The sequence below is a fragment of the Varanus komodoensis genome, unplaced genomic scaffold (genome assembly GCF_004798865.1).
Source record: "Varanus komodoensis strain SLA01 unplaced genomic scaffold, ASM479886v1 scaffold7_3, whole genome shotgun sequence".
Taxonomy (NCBI): domain Eukaryota; kingdom Metazoa; phylum Chordata; class Lepidosauria; order Squamata; family Varanidae; genus Varanus; species Varanus komodoensis.
Window position 1 is genome coordinate 11,100,814 of NW_025336480.1, and position 20,331 is coordinate 11,121,144.

Genomic DNA, 20,331 nt, shown 5'->3' on the forward strand with positions numbered 1-20,331 from the left:
CAATAAATTAAATAGAAATACAGTGATCTTGTCACAGTGAGGCAGAGGAAGACTCACTTGTGTGCCTGCTCAGTTTGCTGTCTAGATGTTAACATTTGTTGGGCAAGGTCACTTAAAACCGGACTTGGACTGGGCAGCCCATCAAATAAAGGCTGCCTTCAAATGTTCAACTGTCTTATGACATCTCTTCAAATAGAGGAATGCCCTCTGTAAACTAGGAGACCAGACCACCTGGAGAAAATTGGCCCTAGAATGCGCAAATATGGCCCTATTATGCATTGAGACAACTCATTGTAAAACATCTTGATGTCTTTAATAAAAAGAAGGGTAGCGAAGGTTGGCAGTACAGAAGGAAGGAAGTGAAATTCTATGGAAGATGGATTTTTGGTCCCAAATGTCACTGTCCTGATTCAAAAATTCAAGTCAACACTTGCTAGTAATTCAGAAAACTCAGGGGTAGGATTAGCACTAATTCATTCTAGTGAAAATAAATAAGAATTTTAGATTTATTTACTTAGAATGTGATATGTTCTAAATATGTAAGCTATTTTCTTAAGATATACTAAAGGAATCTAAAGTATTATGTTGTTATAGTAATCCAAAAAATGCTGAGATTATGAGAGTTTAATCTTCGGTATGCTTATATGGAAGTTCAACTGATGAGGACAACTGTATTTACTTCTTGGTCAGTCTGCAGTAATAATGTGTCACCAGCAGTTTTGTGGCTATTTTTGCAGAAGCTAGAAAACAGTATCGCTCTACTTATGGTGTGTACCTCTAGAACAACTCAAGTTACTGTTAAACTTCACTTCTGCAAAACTGCAATAATGGCTGTATAAGCCTGCCAACTTCTTTCTTTTTCCTCAGTAGCTTCTTCTTTTGAGAATCAAGCTTGAACATCAGACAATTCTCACTCTATATAGGGTAATACTTTTTGTTGTAACACTTTGTGTACCACTTTGCTTGCATAGGAAATCAGTGCAATGGTCCAGTGGTTGCTGCACTCTTCTTTCTTGGAGAAATCTTCTTTCTTGGGGATTGATAATACATTGTAAATTGGGTATATTGTTATATATCGGGCCATTGTTTTGTTTTCCTTATTTGTTGGCATTTTCTTTTCAGATTTGAACTGATTCAGTCTCTGCAGTTTGAAATAGTTTTATTGGTATTCTGTTTACTCTGGGTGTTTTATTCCTTCCAAGCGCTTTCAAACTAACTTTTGCATAGCTTTCTAATATTGCAGGCTATTATTATAGGAATTCTTTTCAAAAGTGCCATCTATTTATCTCTTCAGTATTCTGTTTTTATTTTCTCCTGGCCAGATATTATGTTCCATCTTGATCTTTCAGCATTTCCTGGATCTTCTGGAAGAAGTACACTTTTCCTTCTTTTGTTGTTTGCTTCTATTTCTTTGCACTGTTTGTTGTAGTAGTTCTTTTTGTCTCTATGTGATAGTCACTGAAAAGTCACATTCTGGACTACAGATCTATTTCTGTTACCTTTTGCTTCTTGTGTTTCTGTTACCTTTTGTCCTTGTGTTTCTTCTGTCATCCATTTAGACTTTTTCTTTTTGCTACAGGATTGACTTTTGGAATTCTTCCCTTGGCATTCTTCCCTTACAATTTCTCTGGTTTCAGTAGAAAGTTCTTCTGGTTTAAGGTCAATTGAGTTCAGTAATGAAAATCTGTTCTTTCTGTGGACTTTTAATTCCTTAGGAATGTTAAATTCCTTAGGAAATTTGGTCCTATGTCTGTTAGTGGACTTTTAGCTTTGCTCTGATTTTCGATGCTAAGAGTTCATGGTCGCTACCACCATCTGCTGCCAGTCCAGTTTTGGCAGCATGTGCAACAGCAAGTTCTGTGGGATTTAGCTATCCTTGCAGTGCACCATGATCTGCACACACTAGGCCTTCAGCTTGCAGCTTGTCCAATCCTTCTATTAAATAATAGCTGTGGGCTATTTCAGTCTGTAGTTCGCAATCCAGAGTGATAAAAAAATTAAATGAAAATGTGCTCAGTGTCTACACTTTACCCAGCCCTGAAGTGCTGGCAGTACTGGAAATTTCCCTGAAGATGTGCCCCTAGAGAATCGATTTCAAAACATATAGGCTGTTAAATCTTGAACTATTCGTAAGATAGTGCTTAACCCAATGAAGTGGACATAGCCACGTAGCCAAGTGAATTTAACATGCCTAAGGGTTGTGATCCTATGGTTGTTTAGAGATAAGTGTCTTTAACTCTTTGTATTTCAAATGTTGGAAGTCACAGGACTTCTCTATAAACTTCAATTACCCTGTGCCCTAAGTGTAATTTCTGATGGCATTTAAAATACTGTTCATCTCTGTTATAACGTGTACTATTAAATCCATGAAAACCCAGATTTAAAGCTTGTTGATTCATAAGTGCCACTAGAAAGATCTTGAATCATCCTTACCAGGTTGTTGTAAGGCTAAAATAGAAGATGCTGTGCACTGCCTTGAACTCATTGGAAGAACTGCATAGATCAAATCAACCTGCAAGGCATTCCCTCCCTCCCTTTGCCTAAATATTCATCTGAGATTGCAAGCATTCTGGTTCTGAGTAGCCTTTGTCTTAACTGAAGACTCCATTCAGTACCTCGCCTGCTGAAACAACATGAAACATTGCCTGGGAGTCTAGCATTAATTCTGACAAGCCCAGCTCAGGTAGTCCTCAGGCGTACAAACCCGATGTAATGTTGTTCTCTAGAGTAAAAATCCTCCCTGTATTGAGCTCCCATATGTGGAATACCTTCCCAAAGATCATCTTGACTGCATACATTTACATTGCCAGGTTAAGGCTCTCTCTTAAAATTTGGTGTTTAACATGTTTAATATTTGGTCTTTGTTATATTCACTGTTTTGCTTATTGTATTGTTTGAAGTGCTTTTATATCATTGTAAACCCACCTGGGGTATCTGCCAGTTACCTGGTCTATAAATTTAGTAACACACCCACACATGGAAGAGAATGACAACCCACAACTCAGAGAATCCAGTCACAATTTAGTATATATGAATGCAACCAAAGCATTAATTTTTTTTGGTACTAAGAAGCCCAATAAAATGTTAGACAGGTCATGGAAAGGAAGAACACACTTTCCACGTTCCTATAAAGGAAGATCAGTGGATTTGTTATTATTCACCATGTGCTCAATGTGTTATGAGCTTAGATTGATATCATGGATTTGTGTGTTCTGAATGAAGGGTGCCATTGTCCCATTATGCCTAGTATTGCCCATTCTAAATGGTAACAGCTTTCTGGCCTTTCATATTTCTTACTCCTCATGCTCAACAGACTTGAAGAGGTCAGGCACTAAAATAGCTTCTGCCAATGAACTACAACAGTTTCTCTTACTGAGCTGAAGACTTTCTTGACTAACACAGAAAACATTTTGACTAACACATATTTCTACAGCTGGACATGTGTCCATTATTTCTCAGCAGTGTGACAAGAGGACAGACATAATCAGATGTAAAAAATGTACACAAATGCCCTGAAAATATGGTTTCTGAGACAAGGAACCAATTGGAATGTGACCCTGTTCAACCAGGAAAAAAGTGACAGTTCCAACAAATTTTGCTTTAAATAGGAAAATAGCCACAATTGTTTGATGGAAAACATCAAGCCAAAAATTAACAAGCCATTTTCACTGTATTGGGTCTTTTGTGGAGTACTTTCCATGCTGCCCATATACACGCCATAGAATTTAAAAATATGGCTTGTGGGCTTTGGCATATGTCTAAAACAGTCATGAACATGTTATCTAGATGCTGTATAGGAAACACAAGTTCAGTTAAATGCATTGAACTTCCACTTCATGCTCATTTTAAGACTTCCAGCACGTGTAGCTGATGCTTTCCTTCAAAAGGAAATCCTCCAAAATATTTTACCTTTTTCTCCTTTGTATATGTGTATATGCCAAGCATACACATTGCCTAGCTTGGAACAGAACAACTTGTCTTGCTCAGAATACAAGTGCCTTAAAAGCTGCCAGCTGAACAAGAGAACCAAAGTTTTCCAGAAAACACAAAACAGCATTCATTAATGAGAGGGTTCCCTGATGCTTTTGTAACAAGCATTCATAAGAAAGTCTTATTAGCACACACCATGCAATAAAGGGGCTCTAGTCCTTCCCTATCATAAAAGCCCTCAAGAAAAGTTTGTGGGACATTTTAAGTTTAGTCACCTATATTTTTATTAAAAGCAAAAATAAAATAACCCAAAATCTCTTCAAATCTGAAGCCAGCCATTTTAGTTTATTACCTACCTCCAAAGAATGCCCCTGAAAATGTGTATTTCTCCTCTTGTGGAATGTTATGGCTTGGATCCCACCCAGAGCTCTGCAAAAGCAGAAAAAGTACTTCCATTCTCATACCTGGGAGGGGGAACTTGATATTTCTTTCCAGTGACAACAGCTCTTGCATCACAGGGTGTTCCTCAAAGGAACCATAAACTGTGGCTGTGAAGACTTGTTTAGGGCTCAAATTCTGCTGAAAGCATAACCCCTCTCCACATGCACAGTACTTTGTATTGTGACCATTTACGGTTCAGAAGGACAGTGTATACTTAAAAATGCATTTGCGAAGATCCACAGAAATATGCAGTCCCCCTCAAATTCCTCCACTTTGCATAGTTGGTCAGTTAAAACTGACAGAACATTTAAAAGCATCTTGTGAAAAGACACACAGCTGTTTAAGGAAACTGCTTTAAAATCCATAGAGAATGCCTGGTGTGTGTCCACTTTTTTTTTTTTTTTTTTTGGCAAGTTTTTAACACTCTTATTTTATTGACTGATAAACAGAAATCCAGAGGTTACACAAAGGGGAAAAGAAAGCACTATTAAACATGCTATGATCTTCACAGCTGAAGGACCCCAGAAGTGCAAAGGAAGCGGTGTAACAAAGGAAGAAACTGATTAGAAAGTTTTGTAAATCCAACACTAGGATTGCAGCTCTCCTCACAGTATTATACTGGAAGACAGTCTCCCAAGAAGTTTTATCATTCTGAATATGACAAACCGACAAGAAATGAGCAAGAATGAGCAAAATTTAAATTCCCATCATATAGGATAGTCAAATTTTCTCACTGTAGTATAAAAAGTCCTTAGTTCTGTTGACTAGGACACAGCTTAATGTGTTGGCATATCACAATGTCTGAATTCTTAGTTTGAGTTTGTTTTACTGCTTCATCCTCATCTCTGCTTCAAAGTAATATAACACCAAAGCATCATGGTTTGTAGCGATGCTTAAACTAGAATATAGCCTGAATGGGGCTCTTGTGCTTAATCTTCACGAGTCTGTCACATTAAACTAGAATTGAACTATGAACCCAACCCGTTTTATTTTTCATCTTCCTTTCACTAGCAGAGAAGTCACATTTAAGATACAATTCTTTCGCTTCCAACTACAGTAAATGGGAGATTTCAGCAAGAGCACTAAGAAATAAGCTAGGCTTAAATGTGATCAATTAATTCCAAAAGCTTTATCCGCTTTGAAAAGCTACAATGAAATGTTAGGTCGTGGTTTTCACAGACTGGTTTTCCTAGTCAGACTGGGTTAACTCCAGATTTAATTACAGGGTAGGCCTATTGAAACCAATGAGACAATCATGATAAAACCTGGAACCAGCCCATTGCTAAAAGATGAATAGCTGCCAACATGCACACACACCAAGAGAGATGCTCATATTTCTCTTTCACAAGCATTTGTTTTCCGAACAAACCTAAGTGGACTCATGAGCTAGAAAATAGCTTCCAATACACTGCCAATAACCTCAATTCAGTATAATCTGGATTCTTCATAGGTTCAAAAGACATAAAAGCTCATTTTTATTACATAGAACATGATATGAGTTTGCAATACATTTAAAAGTCAACAGTCTTCCATACTTAGTTCACAAGTTTATTATGAAAAAATGCTGCAACACCCTCCTGCAGCAACGTCTTACAGAAAAAAACTGATCTTCTCAAAATAACTCACTATGATGGACAAGTACACAGGACATTGTGTAGAGGAAGTGTGAGAGAGGAATGTGGGGGAAAATTGAGTTCAGACAAAACAATCATACAATTAAATTAAACAGTTTTCCCTAAAAAAGGGGTGGGGAGAAAAAAGAAACAAAAACCAAAAATCATTTCCGATTTCAACACAAATAAGAAAAGTCTGTCTTGGTACTTATTTAAAATGTTCATTAAGCTTCAATGATAGTTTGCTATTCTTATCTACAGTCATGCTGGAAAGCTATAGCTAAATGGAAAGTTAATTGTATTCACGAGGTGTTAAATGTCTACATCTTAATATTTGCAGTCTCTCAGAGAAAGCAAAAGTAACTACAAGTAGAGCTATGCCAGAAACTGGTTTCTTGACCAACAATGTCGCTTCAGCATGCAATGAACTGGTTCATTCTAAAGTGGTCACAGTTGCTGACAGACAAGAGGCTTTGTATTTCAATATGGCACATCTTTTGGTCCATGTGAAAACAGGTTTCAACGTTAAATGTTGTCTGACACTTTGGAGTTACTGTTGCTCTTCCCATATCCTTTAGGTCAACACATGGTTCATGGCAATACTGTACACGTGTAAAATCTCATTACAGGAAGTAATCTGGAGTACGGCGAGTAACATGTGGTTCACCTCTGCGTGGTGCTGGATCAAACTGCAAACTGGAAGACAAGAGTACATTTTTAAATGGAGATTTGTCTGGTCTGTGACAAGGCTTTCAAATATTCTGTCTTCCCCCCTACCCTTCAAAACTGTTGATATTTTGCACACTTGACACATCTGTTCTAAAGCTAGAAATGATCAGCCATTTCTAGAAGGTATTTAATATCCAACAATATTCACTTGTATTTTATGTTACTCCTGCTTTTAGATCGATTAAAAATAACCAAAGATAAGATCTGAAGCAGCAGTAAGAGGTATTCTTTCACTCAGGAAGATGGCCATTCCCAGAATTAAACACTGCTTCAAGTAAAATGTTAGTTCTATAGCCCATCTTGGTCTAAGGGTTGAGTGTATGTGACAATGGTTATCTTTTTCTCTAAAGGCAACAAAATATCCTGTGGTACCTTAGAGACTTTTTTTTAACAATCCATCCTGTTTTGAAGGAACAGTATTTAAAGAACTGTTTGCTTCTATCTTTAATTGGGGAATGTGGTTTTAATTCCTCAGTAACTGAAACCAAACAGTAGTAGTCTCAATAGAAAGCTACTATTAAACTCCTGGAATAACTTCCTGCATCAACTGCCCAACACACAATATATTACATAAGTCAGAATTTACTCCTGAGTCACCATGGTTAAGTTTATGCCACAAAACTAAAAGTACAAACTTGTGCTTTTTAGCAAGAAAAAATTTGCAGCATTCCTCAGCCAGTAGGGTTGGAAGCAGGATGCTGTTACAATAAGATTTTTTTTCTGTCTAAACATGGATAGGATTGTGCCCAAAATAAGAATGCATAGGATTGCTTTAAGGTACGGACCTCACTCATGCATTTTTCATTTTAAAGGTAAGTTTGAAAAATGTATATTCTGTGATTCCTGGTATGGCAAGACCATATTTGAGTTTACTTATCCCTTACTAGCAGCACAACTTATTTTTGATACAGAGCATTCTAAGTAGTTATAACATGCTTTGACAGTTTTTAAAAGAAGATCGTTAAATGCTTACAATGAGTATTTTAGAGTATCATCAAGCTCCATGATTGCCGCTTGGTTACCACAACGGTAACAGTAATTTGGAGCACTGAAAATTGTTACTACGTTCCGATCATGACACCAATTGTAGCCCTGGAAAAAAAATCAAACCTGTCAGTCTAATGCAAAAATCTCTGCAAGGAAAGTACCATACTATAATGAACATCAGATTATAACTGAGCGATCAGTTGTTTTGACAGCACTTAGCCACTTGCGTAACACGTGACAATATATGGAGCTACTATTTATACCATGTCACTTTATAGATTCATCAAACCCAGATGCATCTATTTAAGAGGCAGATTATCTTCAGGATCTCAGGCATTCACCCATTCTAAGCCAAGACTCTTACTGGAGATAGCAGGCCCCAACCTAAGCCTTTCTGCATTGCATGCATGGGATTTACCAATGAGCTATGCTTCTCACTATCACCCACTATCACCCTTCTTTCTAACTCACTATCACTGTTAGTTGCCCACTTACCAAATGACGTTACAGAGTTCTAACATATAGGGTCATGAAGATAAAAACTAGTAAGAGCACTGAAAGGTAAAAAAGGGCATTGTACTAAATTTTCTTTGCTAATGAGGAATCTAAAGAGTGAACACTCAATATATTAGTTATTTTTTTTCTATTAAAGGAAATCAGACTTAAGTAATCCTTACTCTTAACGTATACTTACCTCCATTACCAGCTGATGGGCTCTTGAAACCAGGGTAAGTCCATTAGCATGATTGAAAGTTTCTGAAATGTCTTGCCCGAAAGTGTAACCGGCTCCTCGTGGAGAAATACCCCAACCACCACGATCATCAGGATCCGACCAGAGCAAATCACACATTGGACCCTAGGAAATATTTCAGCACCACTATTTAGTCTTATGAAATTGAAGAGGTCTAATGCAATGTTTAAACATTCTTTTTAAAGTTTCCACAATAGCTGAATGACTACACAAACAGCAACGGGGACCAATTTATTGAGTATACTTTCCGGAATTAAGCCACTCTTCTACACACAGTCTATACTGAATTCTGGAAATAAGGAATATGCCCATAAGTCACAAAGTGGGTGGTTCATAAAAGCAAAGACAACACAATATACTACAACAAATCAATAAAACACCAATAAAATAACAAAAAATAGCAACAATGCGCCCCAAACAACCACACTTAAGTTAGTCCAAGCATTCAGCAGCAATAAATCCAGGAAAATGCAATATAAACAAGATAAGAAGATTTTAAAATCTTTTTATAACAATTACTTAACTATTAAATATTGAGTGAATAAAAAGGGCTTTTTTCCTGGCACTGAAAAAGATAAAAGAGTGGGCACCAGGCACACCTCCTTGGAGTCCTGATTCTACAGTTGGGAGGCCACAGCCAAAAAGGCCTTTGCTCAAGGAACCACCCTCTTTATTTCCTTTAAACTAGATGTGCTAATGGTAGTCATTTGTTTGTTTCCCATCAGTGCGGGAAACCTATCTGTCTCTCTCTCTTTCTGTCCATGTGTGTGTGTGTGTACACACATAAGCATGTGTATACACAACCACACACAAGTTAACCCAATAGGACTCAGAATCCATTTTTTCTGCTCTTACCAAAGTTCTTTAGTCTTTAGCATTAAGATAAAGGTATGGGTACTATCTAACTGGTGTCCCTCAAATGGTGGATGACTCTTTGGTGCATTAAAAGTTGCATCAGCAGAACAAGATTTATATTGTGCGACTCTCCTGGTGCCCTATGCTACCTCCAAGAACACATTTGGAGGGTGGGAAAAGGAATCACTCAAAATTCTCTCCCCATTGTGCAGACAGATGTCTCTCCTAGATTTAAATATCCTTCCATCAGCAGAGGCACCCAAATTACAACACTAAGGGTGAAGTCCTCAGAAACAGCCTTTCTATGTTTAGATTAGAAAAAAGTCCTCTGGCTTCCAGGATTCCCCAACCAGCTTTGTTAGGAACTGTAGGACTTTTTTTCTCTAAACATGCATAGAATTGCACCCTAAGCCAATACATGTGTTCCTAGGGATCAGACAGCAAACACTAAGCTGGTTCACCCATGATGACAACCCAGAACATGGGTTGTTACCTTACCCAGAGTTTATCCATGATTAATCTACCAAACACATGTGCAAAATGCCCACTTTTCTTATAACTTCTTGGTTGTTCTGATGCAGTTCTCCTTTGCTTTCTCATTCTCTATAGCCCAAATGCTTCAATGGTGCTACAGTATTGACACACAGAGTTGCTCTATCTTTTTTAAGTCACTTGTCAGCTGTATTCTTAGCCTGAAATGTCCTGTGGTTCTGGGTTCACACATAGCAACCCATAATTAAGACCCACACTTAACAATCTAACAATGTAATATGGGTTCTTTTCCTCATTTGTTTGTGCAAACAACTCATGGCTTACAGGATCACACATAACCTAGGCATGAACAAGCTATGCAAGGTCAAACCATCTTGGGGCCCAAAGTCATAACAAACTTATTAAACAATACTAATAACTTCCAAAGTTGGCAAAAGCAAATGCTTAATTACACTTTTCCCTAGCCTATACACAGAACTAACAAGTATGGTAAGCTTTGCACCAGAGCCAGGCCACTGCCAGATCAGGAAATGTCCTAGGTTAAAAACATTCACACAAATATCCTCTGACTTGCCCACACTTTGTGGTGTTACAACCTGGAATTGAAGTAGACTTAACTGGCATTGTTACCACTTCATGTACACAAGATAACCAGCACTATCAAGGTGTAAATATTTTTATTGTGCAACAAAAGATAAGTAAACAAAACCCAACTGGAAGATGTTGGTTGCGTAAGTATTCAGCCTCTTTGCTATGACATGCCTACATAAGCTCTGTTGCAACCCCATCTCCAAAAGTATTTGGAGACGACCTGTGTGCAATTCAGGTGCCAGGTCACCTCAGATTACATGCACCTGTTTCTGGAAGGCCCCAGAGTTTCTTGGAGAGCACATCTAAATAAACAGCACCATGAAGACTAAGCAGCTATCAAAGCAGCTCTGCAGAAGTACCAATCACCGCTAACTTATAAAAATAATAATCCAAAACTATGAACACCCTGAGACTACCATTAAATTCACTATTACAAAACGGAAAGAATATGGCTCAACAGTGACTCTGCCTAGAGAAGAAAACAAGTTCTCTGGTATGAAGATACCAAAATGATACTTTTCTGGCCTTGCTGCAAAACACTATCTGTGGTACAACACCAATCCTGCTCATTGCCTAAAGAACACCATCACCTCAGAGAAGTATGCTGATGGCAGCATCACACTGTGGGGTCCTTTTCCTCATCAGGGACAGAGAAGCTGGTCAGGATTCAGGATAAGATGGAGGGAGTCAAATACAGGGCAATTCTAGAGGAAACCCTCTTTCAGTCTGCAAAGGACCTAGGACTGGGGTAGAGCAAGACAATGACCCTAAACGCACAAAGTAATACTGGAGTGGTTTAGAAACAATAACCTGAATAGCTCAGAATGGCCCAGTCAAATGGCCCAGAATTCAGTCTGATTGATAATGAGTGGCAAGACTTGAAAGCTGTTGCTCATCAATGTTCCCCATCCAACCTTACAGGGCTGAACCAGTTTTGCCAGGAACAATGGGCAAATGGGAAATAGTTCAGGATCCAGAGTTACAAGCCTAACAGAGACTTACAAATAAGACAACTTGCGGTTACAATTGCTGCCAAAGACCTTCTACATCATATCAACTTCAACAAGTGCCGGTTGGTTTTTGTTACTCAACTTTTGTGCCAAGTGAATTATTTTGCACCTTCAGAGTGTTGAGTATCTTGTGTAATCAATTGGTAACAATGCCAATTAAATCTATCTCAGTTCCAGGATGTAGCACAACAGAATGTGGAAAAGACAAAGGAAGTGAATATATCTGCAAGGCACTGTGGAAGATGAAATCTCTATGCTTGAATTCTACATTAAGAAGAATGGTGGCAAGATTGTGCTTTTTAGTTTTACTATTTAATAAAGAACTGGACAAGCAGCACAAATTGTTTAAAATAACAGGTCAGGAGATAGAGGTAATGTGGAAAAATTGAAATTTATTGAAACTCAATCTTAATAATAGTTTTGCAAAAGGACTATTAGATATTAGTATGATTCTAAACACAATCACAAAATTGTACACAAATGACAGATACCTCATGTGGAACTTCTTGCAGACGATCAAGTGCTCTGATATGATCCAGTGTATCTATAGATGGAGAGAGACCTCCATGTAGACAGAAAATCTGCAAGAATTAGGCAACTGTTAGAAAAACTTGTCTTGTATTAGCCTCAAGTACTATAATTTGTATTTTACTGAAACCTAGAGGTAGTTTATACAGGAACAAAATCTGACTATAAAACTGTAAGAACATCTACTGTATCTTGCATCTCTGCTACCCATGCTAAGAAATAGCAATGTTTTCAGCATACCTGACCATCCACCAAGGCAGTTAAAGGAAGATAATCAAAAAGGTCTGTGAAGTATTTCCAGACATTTGCATTTCCGTATTTCCTTAAACATTCATCATAGAAGCCATATACTTGTGTGATCTGCCTGCTTTCATGGTTGCCTCGAAGAATAGTGATGCGTTCACGATAACGAACCTACAAAACAAAATGGCTCAAGTGACTAAACCAAGTACATACTGGATCACTGTTATGTTCCTTGACGTGGCCTGTCATTTCTATTAACATATGCCTTCCTTCAGCATAACCGTATCCAAACCCACATTTGCAAGTTTGGTGAGGGAACGGGGAGCAATCATTCATTAGCCTCTAGAAAATTAGGCTAAAATTATACTACTTTGAAATCTCACAAACATGTTTAATTCTGTGGTACAGATTTACCATAAGTTTATTAGAGAAATCACAAAGAATGGGTAGATTTTTCTTAGACCTGGAACCACTTTATCTCCTTCATATTAGGATACCGACCAAAGAACTATTTTAAATCACCTAATATAAAGACATCTTTTTTGAAGCACAGTTTGTTGCGTGCACCAAAGCTTTTCATTAGTGTAAAACCTTCAACCCCAATAAATCAGTCTTTTGCAGGAAATATGCCATTATGTTTAGTAGTACCATAATTTTTACATTAATTCAGATTATACAACTTTAATGCCAGAATTCCTTTTAAAGTATCATTATTACCTTAAGTGCTACCAAAAGTGTTACTGTTTCAACAGAGTAATATCCTCTGTCAACATAATCCCCCATAAACAAGTAATTTGTGTCTGGTGATTTGCCTCCAATTCTGAAAAGTTCCATGAGGTCATGAAATTGTCCATGGACATCTCCACAAACTGTTACTGGACATCGTACTTCTTGCACATTGGATTCTTTTGTCAATATTTCTTTAGCCTGCAACAGAACAAAGAGTTAGCTTTATATGAAGCATTTATTAATCCTATCAAAGCATTCCATCTCCACATTCTTCCATCAAAAATAAATGCTGGAGAACACATTTAAGATACTTTCAAGTAAATCTATTATGTTCCACTTAAAGCACTTGATTTTAGGAATCATTAGATTTTCATCAATGTATACAAATACAATGCAACACATTTCACATCCAAATCCACATTTACGCATCCAAATCCACAAAGAAAACTCTAGGAAGAAGAGGGGAGGAAGTTTTACAGTTGTCTTATGTCTGTGATTTCCATCTAGCTTTAAAATTCTCTAAAATGGAAATCATTGTTATACACACTGCTGCACTTTAATAACTAGTTACCATACAAACATGTATCACATTCATTTTTGAATACTGATGATTCCTATTATTTAATAATATGCCTAATATACTAGGGAGAGCACCTTTTGCAGAGTACTAGACTCCTGCCCACATTCCCAAGAAATGAACCTTATGTGGCCCAAAACTTAAATTGTCAAGACTGTTTTTTTCAAAGCTATCCCAAGCTTTGCACAATGAAAATAAGCAAGTCTAGCAAACAAAGCATGAAAATTCTTCAAAGCTAAAATGCATTTTCTTTAAACAGAAAAGGATTTCCAGAATGGGACTTCAACAGCAATGTTTCATCCAGTTCTAAAAGCCATTCAGTGTCTATAGTATACCTAGAGATGTATGACCCATAAACCTACATTGCAAGTTCCCAAATGGAACAGAATTATCAGGTCAGCAATCTTTTTTTGAAATGAATGAGGCAACTGTTCCAGATGGGGGAGCTACAAGCATACACTGTGCCAGAAAAGCCTTGCTGTTTCACCCTAACGCAATGAGCAATCTTGTTCCAATCACAAATTTTCTTAAATTGCAGAAAAATCTCAATAATCCAAAAGAAAAAGAATGTAAACATGCCCAGTGGTTGCCTACACTTCTGTAGGACCCAGGATCCCACTTTAGAGCACAATCCTATGAATGCTCATGCAGAAAAAAAATCCTACAACTCCTGGCATTCCCCAGACAGCTGTACTGGCTAAGGAATGTTGTGAGTTGTGGGACCCTTTCTGTCTAAATAATCCTAAGACCATGCTGCTTAGCCCTATAACAGAACCTGTTTAACATGTCACCATAGTCCTAAACTGAAACTAGTATTTTCCTAGCATGCTCAAATCACACAAGTTACACAAACAGACTGTTTAAGACAATGTCTTCATAAGATTGAAATAGTATGGTATCCAAGGATATGCCATCTAGAAAAAACAGATATGGAAACCCTAATACCAAACAAATAAGCTATCTTGCACATCTTGAGAAGTAAAAGCATACAGCCTTTCAGTTATACAATATTCCATGTAATTAAAATATTTTACTCTCCTTTTCTTAACAGTTCAAGGCAGCTTAACATAATAAGTATTACATTACAGAAATGACACTCATACATATTTACTGAGTCCTGGAAATTCCAAGGTGCCTATGGACAACTCTCTTGGGGCCCAATAGGATCTTCCTGTTTACTTTTACTTCTTCATCATCATCATCAACAATCACCACCTCCACCACCACCACCAGAAGGCCAGGCATGCTGCAAATTCAAGTGCTGTTTCCAGCATCATTTCAATTTGGTTTCAAAAGAGTCTACCTACATCCACCTTGGACAAGTTACTTTTCTTTTAAGCCTACCTGTTTGTCTCTTAAAATGAATGTTTTGTGAGTGGTCAAATGGTAGCTATTTTATGATCAGGCAAGCCCCCTCCACAAGTGCCATTTTATCAGTGTGCTCACAACACTCCTAATTCCAAATGTTCCTACTGATCCAAAGAAGTTGGAAACCTGTTTTAGTTTTTACCCCATAGTTCAGAAATAGTTTTGAAGGGGGATGTAGGCAGATTCTGTGCAGCCTTCAAGCAGAAAGCACTTGAATCATTTCAACTGAATCACTGAAACAGGCATCCCTCATTTTACTTCCAGAAGTACTAAGAGATTTGCAGACTGATCTTCCCTCATACATGACAGTGCTACTAAGTTTTCTATATTAATACTTAATATTACCCATCACAAAACAAACCTTAGCTTGTATACTGCCATTAAGTCAGCACCACCCTTCTCTATTGTCCCTTCCCCTCCACATAGCAACCCAACCATTTCTGCAGATGAAAGTCGTCCTGGTTACTTTATGCTTTCTTCCCACATAGTCTGAACAAGGAGAGAGACAAAGGTGCAGACTTTGTATTCCTTTCACATTAAACCATAGAAGGCTCACTGCAACTAAAGTTAACAAGAAGGCTACTGTGAATAGCTGCTGTACAGAATTATTGGTTTCTATTTGGGTTAAGAACCACAAATTACTTTTTAATACTTTTTAAGAATAAATGCAACCACTAAAAAATACACTCAATGTATTCACTGTCAACTAATATTTACACTGGGATCTATCCAAAGTTTGTGTGAGCAGTTGTCTGTTTGATCTAATCTATTAATTTTTTTATAACCTTGGTAATAGAGAATTGTAGCAACTGAAAGGACCATCCAATACATCGATATATGAGAACGCATAAAATATTTAGTATTTTAGACAAGATATATCCTGTTTCCTAAGCCCAGGAGGCAAACTGCTGGGGGGTAGATCAAGCATGTCCTCATCAGTGTCTTCTCTATGCATAAAATATCTGTCACGCTCATAGACCTGCTTCATTGTTCTCTTCTGACCATTTTTACTGAGAACAGTGGTACCTCTCGGTTCTCTTTTCCTCTAACAAAAAGCCCCTTTGTGTTGTTGCAAACTGCCCTGAGAGCTTTGGCTATTGGGCAGTATAGAAATAAAATAAATACAGAGGCTGTTTTGTATAAACACACACAGTACCTGACAATGAGCATGCAGAAGATGATGGGTAAAGGCACTGATGAGCAACAGCCGAGGCAATTCAGTTGCCTTGCTGTCACTTTCTATACTCTGAATGTTGTGGAATGTTACAAATAGATTGTGGGGAATAAACAAAAAGTTAGCAATCCCAATGACATATTAACAGCCCTACTAATGCATGAGAATTAAAAAACATGGTTTGTCATTATAAGAACGTACTACAACATCCCTTGGGCTTACACACGTCCTTCTCAAGTAAACTTTAAATTCTTTCATGGTATATGACATAAGAGCAGCCCTGCTGGATCAGACCAATGGTTCATCTAAGTTCAGTGGTTTTCAAGCACTGGTCTGTGTGTGTGGGGGGTGGGGTGGCGGGAGGCATCCTGCTCACTGTGGACCACTGCAGGGGCTGGCTGTGCTTTACACACTTCTTCCTCAGTTGGTATCACATTTGCAGGGGGTGTGCTGGTGCTGCCGGGGGCGGGGGGGCAGGGGCAGGAAAGACAGCTTGGCAGGAGCCAGATGGAAACCTTGCCGTGCCAGTTTTCATATTTTGTTCTTTGCTGGCATATTTGTTGCTCGTTTTCTGGTTATTTTGGAGATTCTTTTTTTTGGGGGGGGGGGTTGAGTTTGGAAACTAATACACAGAATGCTCTTTATGTGTATGGTGCTTTCTGTTTGTACCTCAGTGGTACCCGAAGTGGTTTTCCTGTTTTTGCCGGTCCCCAGCTGTGGAAAGGTTGAAAATCACTGATCTAGTCCAACACTGTGTCCACAGTGGTGAACCAGCTGTTCACAGTATCCCACAAGCAGCTTAGAGGTGCAAGAACACCATCCTGTCCAAAATCCTCAGTAACTGGTATGTATAAGCATACTGCCTCTGCTACTGGAGGGACCATAAAGCCATCAGGAACATCAGTCATTGATGGCCTTCACCTCCATGATTTGTCCGACTTCCTTTAAAAACCATGCAAATTGGTGGCCATCAATACATCTTGTGGAAGTGAATTCCATACTTTAACTATGTGCTGTGTGAAGTATTTTCAATGTCCATCCTATCTATGTCCTTTTCACAGCAGCCACACACTGGGTTAACATTCACACTGAGTTATATCTCACCACCCCAAGATTCCCTTCTTGGTTAATCACTGCCAGATCTCCATGTTATTTGAATATAGGAAATGCTGGTTTGTACAAACCATAGATATTTAATTTTTTAAAAAACAGATGATCAGAGCTTGGTTTAATATTCTGGTCTGTTAATAATCATTTCTTTTAAACATATGTTCTGGCAATGTCCAGTAGTTGCTTCTTTTGGAAAGATTACAGATACATTTTGTACTTAAACATTTTAATACTCACCAAGGTACACCTGCTTTTAAAGCATTTACCTGCTTCATGGAAATCAACTAACAGAAGGGGAAATGGATTTTCTGCACCTTTTTGACAGTTCAATGACCAGAAGAATAAACACTCACTTCCTATAATGCAATGGACTGAAGACTTTACAAAGCTTTCAATATACATATAGATGCCAACTTAAACACTTATTTGAATATTCCATCCATGTTTATAGAAGCCTATGCATAATTGACAGTTTTATGCATTTCATACAAACCCATGCATGCATATTAAAAATGGAGAACAGTACGGGTGGGTGCCACACTGGGGACTCCTTTATGGAAAAACCTGGAGGTGTCCATAGGCTCCACAGCATCTATGAGCACCAGAGTAGGCGGTTCCTGAACTGCTTGGTCAGGAATCCAACTACTTGGTCAGGAATCCATAGTCTTATACTGTATTTAGTGTAACAGAGTCTTTAGCAGAAGCTAAAAAGTCTGGTTTACAATGTACACAGCCTACAATTAGTACTACAGATGCTAGCTTGCTCAGGTTAGGGTTTTGTATCAAATACAGAACCATGCAATCCCAAAGCCTCATCAAAAAAAAAAAAAAAAAAAAAGATTCTAGCCATTACCATTAGCAACTGTTGAAATTTCAAAATAAAGGGAGGGGCTAGCAAAGGCTTCCAACTGGTAATGAGGGAGGGTTACAGTATCTTACATTATTACTTGTCCCTTAACAACCACTGTACTGGCTCCAGTGACTAAAACAATTGCCAAATAAATATTCTTAGCTTCCATATATTTCCTTCCATTCCTCCATCGTTAAAAATGTGGAATGCTTTGAAAACCTAAGTCCTAGAACAACATTGCACATTTCAGAAAACTATTTTATACATTTTATTCTAATAAGAACACAAATATTCAGAATTAACTCCAGAGAAGTTGGCTGACAGAATGTGGAATGAGTGTGTGTACAGTGATGTGAGTTTTCCAGACATTTTTAGAATTCCTATGCATGTTAGGTTGATTTTTATTTTCCTCTGAAAAAATTTAGTTTGGGAAGTTTTTCTGATGCCCTAGAAAACAGTTGAATTCTGCTTGCTTATTTTGTTTACAGTGAATTAAACTTAAATAATACTCTGAGTTAATGTTTTATTCTAATATACCACTAGTATTTGACTAAAATATGAAAGAGAAAATATTAAACAGTTATGTGACTTTTTTACTGAAATTTGAGGTCACTAGCCACTGTGTAGACAGAATTTTAATAGCATGTACTTTCTTTAAATTTAAGAAAAAACAAAGGTACTGAGATTGTTGACACTAATTAATTTTAGCAACTCCATGTTGTACAATATGCAGAGTTTTATCCATTGCAACAGTTCAGCTCTCTTTTACTGACATTAAGGCACCTTCAATTTCACTGTTCTTATTTATCAGTTCAATTTCACACTGGGATATATAGTATTAACAATGCCATATTTATTCTTTCACACCTTTTCCAGGGAGAGTTGTCTGAAAAACTTTGAAGTTAAAAAATTTTGGCAGAAAAATCAAGCACTGGATATTTTTCTACCCTGCATCACTATGGGTAGGTAGATCTAACTATTTCAGATCATGGCTGCAAAAAGGCAGATTTGACAGTAATAAATTGTCTGATTAGGAATCTGTTATACCACACCTAGAAAACTTTCACCTAGTGCCAAAGGTCTGAGTTCTCCAGTTATGAAATCTCCCTTTCGGGGCTAGGCAGTGGATGGGCACCTTCAACCATTCCTGGATGCAACAGAACAATGATCGAAATCTCTTTCAAGGCCTGCTCTTGCCACATAAGCTACACCACTTGGTTCAAGTTGTACAGTATGACCCTGGTACTTTTCCTGGATCCCTCAGAAGCTTGCGATACCACTCTCCATTATATCCTTCTGGGTAGGTTCTCATAGGTAGTGGCACAATGATGTTGGTTTCACTCCTACTTGGAAAACCATTTCCAAAAGGTGATGTGGGGGCTGCTACCAAAAAGAAACAGTTGTACAGATATGCACAAGTTACAGGAAACACTATTAAGATACAAATATTTCTTTGAATATATAGACTTATATTTGTATTTACAGTCTCAGGTTTTCAGAAACTCTTTAGAAACTACAACCATCTGCTTAGCAGTCTTTTTTGTCTTTGCTCTTCTCTTTTTGTAAAATTACTGGCATTGATGCTACAGTGTCCCGCAAAGTTCCACCTTATTTCTAACATCTATAGGAAATTATTCATAGATGTTATCTGAGAATTTGGGGTGAAGAATCAACGAAAAAGGATGACCACAACTCTGTCTCATTTTCATTTGAATCAGGTAAAGCAGTGGAACAGCTGGAATGTTCTAAGTTGATAACAGGCTTGATTCTAATACACTGAAACTTAATCCTAACAAAATAAAAGTGTTATGGGTTCAGGATTCATGTATTAACTCAGGAGAGCGAGCTCAGTATGTTTAGATTGGATTAAATCTTCTCATAAGGATCAGAGCTGGTATCTCGGGTTACTCTTAGAGCCAACCATGTCACTAGAAGCCTAAGTGGGTTCTTGGTACAGAGTACTGTTCACCAGCCAAGAATGATGTGTATACTTGTACCCTGTCTTAAAATTAAGCTGGCAATGGTTACTCATGCTCTGATAACACCCAACATTAATTTTGTAAAGGGTAAGGAGCAGGGCCAGCTTTGTCCAGGAACAGGTTGCCACCTGTATCCTGAGCAGAGTATTAACTAGGACCAGGGATGACATTACACCAATGTTTATTGGTTTGCAGTCTGAGTAGAATTAGAATTTCTGGTGTTGACCATTAAGGTATTACATGGTTTCTTGAAGTGTGTGTTGTGGTCTCTCCTTCAGGTATCACACCATTTGAGATGAAGTGGGTGGTGACCAGTAGAATCACTTCTATAGAGATGTCCATCTAATACATTATTTGCTATCATTTCAGGACCA

General features: G+C 37.8%; 1 protein-coding gene across 2 annotated transcripts in view; it reads right to left on the reverse strand.

Annotated features, from left to right (window-relative positions):
* Positions 1-5,903: 5,903 nt before the first annotated feature.
* The window catches only part of LOC123035733 (serine/threonine-protein phosphatase 2A catalytic subunit alpha isoform), a 73,117-nt gene continuing 58,689 nt past the window's right edge, over positions 5,904-20,331 (reverse strand). The window contains exons 2-7 of one of the 2 annotated variants that reach the window (XM_044454215.1): positions 12,888-13,097; positions 12,168-12,341; positions 11,891-11,980; positions 8,395-8,556; positions 7,687-7,805; positions 5,904-6,680 (exon numbers count right to left, since the gene is read on the reverse strand). In XM_044454215.1, coding sequence (XP_044310150.1) covers positions 6,608-6,680; positions 7,687-7,805; positions 8,395-8,556; positions 11,891-11,980; positions 12,168-12,341; positions 12,888-13,097 — 828 coding nt within the window. In that variant the 3' untranslated portion in view covers positions 5,904-6,607. The other variant, XM_044454216.1, reaches the window with a different exon arrangement.